The 5,225-nt window shown below is 18.8% G+C and overlaps 2 protein-coding genes across 2 annotated transcripts; both read left to right on the plus strand.

Moving 5' to 3' along the window:
- Window positions 1-1,246: 1,246 nt before the first annotated feature.
- On the plus strand, window positions 1,247-2,405 carry PGAL8A_00325200 (fam-e protein; the record flags this gene model as incomplete). Its single annotated transcript, XM_028672279.1, has 2 exons — window positions 1,247-2,221; window positions 2,376-2,405. The coding sequence occupies 2 exons, from the start codon at window positions 1,247-1,249 to the stop codon at window positions 2,403-2,405; spliced, it is 1,005 nt and encodes a 334-aa protein (XP_028528847.1).
- A 667-nt stretch (window positions 2,406-3,072) lies between these two features.
- Window positions 3,073-4,233, plus strand: PGAL8A_00325300 (fam-e protein; the record flags this gene model as incomplete). Its single annotated transcript, XM_028672280.1, has 2 exons — window positions 3,073-4,047; window positions 4,204-4,233. The coding sequence occupies 2 exons, from the start codon at window positions 3,073-3,075 to the stop codon at window positions 4,231-4,233; spliced, it is 1,005 nt and encodes a 334-aa protein (XP_028528848.1).
- Between the last annotated feature and the right edge of the window lie 992 nt (window positions 4,234-5,225).

Here is a 5,225-nt window from a genome sequence, read left to right on the forward strand (position 1 = left end):
TTACTTTTAATTTTTTACTTAAAGCTTTTATTTTTAATATTTTAATATATAGGGATATATGCATGCATAAAATTTTAATTTTATTTCTTTATATTACTAATATTCAAATTCCAAGTTGAAAAATTTTTAAAATAAAAATCAAACATATATTACTTGCACTTAATCTAACTGTAATAATTTGAACTCAAATTTCTTTATAAAAATATGAATTTTATATTCATATTTATTTTTTTTTTTTTCAGAACTTTTAATTCTTCCTAACTTTATTATAAAGCATTAATGCGTGTGCATTAATTTTACTATATTTTTATTTTGAATTCATTTTACTGATAAAAATTAAATAGTTTATTAAATTATTACATAATTATCAAAATAAGTACAATGTTTTATAAATTATAATAAATATCATAGAAATTTAATTTTGTAAAATTTATATATATATATATATATATATATATATATATATATATATATATATATATATATATCATCTTATTTTGATATTTTTTATCTATATGTTACTATTTGTTTATAAAAATATTATTGCATGTACCATTTTATTTGATATTATTTTTTTTTTTTTACCTATTAAGTAGCTATTATATAACATTATTACTTTACTATCCTTAGTTGTACATAACTATTAAAATAAAATTAATATAAATTTTGTTATTTTTTATAATTAATATAATAAATATTATATAATTGCAATTTAATAATTCTATAAATAATAATATTATGACATCATTTTTATATCTATTTTTTTAATTGTTTATAAAGAATATTATTTTCTTTAATTTATTTAGAATTTTTCTTAATAAACTAAAGAAAAACATTATTTTTATGTTGAAAAAATTCTTTATTATTAGCTTTTTTTTATTAAATCTGTAGTATTAATATTTAGATTTTTCATTTCTTTTATGTTTCATGCAAGAAAGCATGAACAATAATATAAAATTAAAAAATTTGTACTATGAATAATAAATTTTATAATAATATATTTTATGAAGGGAACGAAGACATGTAATTAAATTATAATAGTTAAGTAAAAATATATGCATTATATTTAAATTTTTTATAAGTATATGTTATAAACTAAATTTGTTTTAAGATAAAAAATATATATACATAAATAAATGTAAGAATTTAAAAAAATAATATTTCTACAAAAATATAATAAGATATATGTAAAATTGTAAGAGATAAAAAATAAGAAAAATAAATATATGTTGCATTAATTTTAAAAATGGCACTTCTATATAATGAAGGATGTGAAAATTCTGAAAAAGACATTACCGAATGTAATGTGACTGCATGTGTTTTACATGGAAGTAAATTTAAATCGGTTAAGTGTGACCCTGCATTTAAAGAAGTTATAAAATATTCGCAAAAAAATTCTGGAGATGATATTAAGAAAAATATTTTTGTATTTGAAGATACTCCTCCACCTTATAAAAACGACGCCAAAATAACTTTTCTTTCACAAGATAGCAATAATGATATTGTGTTTCTATATGAAGTGAATTCAAAGGAAGGCTATTCTTCAAGTTTAGTATTTTTATGTCGTTTTCGACATTTAAAACCAGGATTATCATTATGCCAAGAAGTTAATAAAGATCATGTAGGAAGACCTCTTTCATTTAATACTATTGATGTACTTGATAGAGAAAATGAAAATTATTTTCAAAATAGATTAAAATATTTAAAAAATGAAAGACATGCAACTCGTAAAGCAAGATATGAAGAAATTTTTTTTAGTAAAGATTCATGCCACTATGTAACAGAAGAAAATTCATCAGAACAAGTTTGTAGATTTTCCATATGCAAGAAGTATTCTAATGGTGGTGCATATTGTAAAGATGCTAAATTTAATGGGAGATTATGCCAACTAGAACCATCTAATGGGCCAAAAGAACCTACTAAATTTATATATCTTCCAAATAGTTGTTTAAATGAAAATTCAGATCATTGTACCCCATATCTGTGTCAATACGAGAGACCTAATGAATTATATCCATGTAGTAAGTTAGAAATTAGTTCGGTAAAAGGATTAATGCCACATTCACAAAGACAAGCATTGGAATATAGACAGAATAGATATATGTCTAATGAGGATAATTATTCATCTAGTCTTATTGCAATGTCTTTTTTTCCTTTCTTAATTTTGTTTTTTTTTGTAGGATGTTATCTATATAAAGTACTTAGAAGAAACAGAAAAAAAGTAAGTTATAAATAATTTATGAATATTATTTATCCTATTATATATATACTTTACCATTATATTTTTTCTATTTTTTAATATATAAAGATGAAAATATAAATAAAAATATATATTTGTTATATACATTAAATAAATCCTATTTTTTTTTCTTCAGAAGAGATATGCTTCATATAAAGAACCATAAATGCTAAGTTTATAAATAAGATCTGATATGCTTACAACCGTAGATGTTTATATAATTAATTACAGGAAATTTATATTTTTGGATTTAATACTTTTATTAAAATTCTTATTTACCATAAATTTTCCTAATTATGTAGAATATAAAAATTTTATACAAATATGTATAATATGAAATTGAAATTAAAATTTTTTTATGTATAAATTCTATAAATGTTAAACACCTTTTTTTATGTGAAGGAATTCATATTCTTATATATAACATGAAATATAAATATTATGGAAAAAATATATATACAAATTATACTTTAATATATATTGTTTATTATTTTCCAAAAATAAAATGAATAAATAATTTTTATTAATATACTAAAATAAAATAAATGTTTTGTTGTTTTATTATTAAATTAACATTAATTTGATTAATAAATTTATTTGAATTTTAAATTTATATTAATTCCTGTAATATTTATATTTGTTTTTAACTTTATTATTCATTTTTAATTTTGTTTTATTTGTTANAAATTTGTTTTAAGATAAAAAATATATATACATAAATAAAAGTAAGAATTTAAAAAAATAATATTTCTAGAAAAATATAATAGGATATATGTAAAATTATAAGAGATAAAAAATAAGAAAAATAAATATATGTTGCATTAATTTTAAAAATGGCACTTCTATATAATGAAGGATGTGAAAATTCTGAAAAAGACATTACCGAATGTAATGTGACTGCATGTGTTTTACATGGAAGTAAATTTAAATCGGTTGAGTGTGACCCTGCATTTAAAAAAGTTATAAAATATTCGCAAAAAAATTCTGGTGATGATATTAAGAAAAATATATTTGTATTTGAAGATACTCCTCCACCTTATTGGGACGACACCAAAATAACTTTTCTTTCACAAGATAGCAATAGAGATATTGTGTTTCTATATGAAGTGAATCCAAAGAATGGCTATGCTTCAAGTTTAGTATTTTTATGTCGTTTACGGAATTTAAAACCAGGATTATCATTATGCCAACAAGTTGATAAAAGTTATGTAGAAAGACCTCTTTCATTTTATACTATTGATGTACTTGATAGAGATAATGAAAATAATTTTCCAAATGGTTTAAAATATTTAAAAAATGAAAGACATGCAACTCGTAAAGCAAGATATGATCAAATTTTTTTTAGTAAAGATTCATGTCACTATGTGACAGATTCAAATTCATCAGAACAGGTTTGTAGATATTCCGTATGCAAGAAGTATCCTAATGGTGCTTTATCTTGTAAAGATGCTAAATTTAATGGGAGATTATGCCAACTAGAACCATCTAATGGGGTAAAAGAACCTACTAAATTTATATATCTTCCAAATGATTGTATAAAAGGAGATTCAAATTATTGTACCCCATATCTATGTCAATACGAGGAACCTAATGAATTATATCCATGTAGTAAGTTAGAGATTAGTGCGGTAAAAGGATTAATGCCACATTCACAAAGACAAGCATTGGAATATAGACAGAATAGATATATATCTAATGAGGATAATAATTCATCTAGTCTTATTGCAATGTCTTTTTTTCCTTTCTTAATTTTGTTTTTTTTTATAGGATGTTATCTATATAAAGTACTTAGAAAAAACAGAAAAAAAGTAAGTTATAAATAATTTAAGTATATTATTTATCCTATTACATATATACTTTACCATTATATTTTTTCTATTTTTTAATATATAAAGATGAAAATATAAATAAAAATATATATATGTTATATACATTAAATAAATCCTATTTTTTTTTTTTTTCAGAAGAGATATGCTACATATAAAGAACCATAAATGCTAAGTTTATTAATAAGATCTAATATGCTTACAAGTGTAAATGTATATATAATTAATTACAGGAAATTTATATTTTTGAATTTAATACTTTTATTAAAATTCTTATTTACCATAAATATTCCTAATTATGTAGAATATAAAAATTTTATACAAATATGTATAATATGAAATTGAAATTAAAAGTCTTTTATGTATAAATTCTATAAATGTTAAATACCTTTTTTTATATGAAGGAATTCATATTTTTTATATAACATGAAATATAAATATTATGGAAAAAATATATATACAAGTTATACTTTAATATATATTGTTTATAATCATCCAAAAATAAAATGAATAAAAAATTTTTATTAATATACTAAAATAAAATAAATGTTTTGTTGTTTTATCATTAAATTAACATTAATTTGAGTATTAAATTTATTTGAATATTAAATATATATTAATTCTTGTTGTAATAATTATGTTTGTTTTTAACTTTATTATTCATTTTTAATTTTGTTTTATTTGTTAATTTTAATTATGTTTTATTTTTTTTGTTTTATTATTTAATTTTAACATTATATATTTAGTTTCTACTATTAGATTTGAGTATAATTTCTATATTTAATATTAATTTTAATGATTAATGAAAGCTTTTTTTTCATATTGTAGAACACAAAGTTTTTTTTATTTATAATAAATTTCCAAAACTAAATTATTATATATATATAATTAAATAATGCTAAAATGTTTGTACAACAATCACAAAAACTATATAAATCGTTTGCGTTATATTTAATTTTTTCATATTATATATTTTTCTATTTTCTTTAAACATACATATATTTAAAATTATTCAATAAAATAAATACATACATAAATTTAAAAATATCATTTAAATATATTTCTTAATACATCAAATATTTCAATTGACGAAAAAATATGTGAATTTAGTAAAATTTACGTGAAAAATATATTATTTTATATTAAAATTTCTTTCTTTT

Source organism: Plasmodium gallinaceum (assembly GCF_900005855.1).
Source record: "Plasmodium gallinaceum strain 8A genome assembly, contig: PGAL8A_v1_94, whole genome shotgun sequence".
Lineage (NCBI taxonomy): Eukaryota > Apicomplexa > Aconoidasida > Haemosporida > Plasmodiidae > Plasmodium > Plasmodium gallinaceum.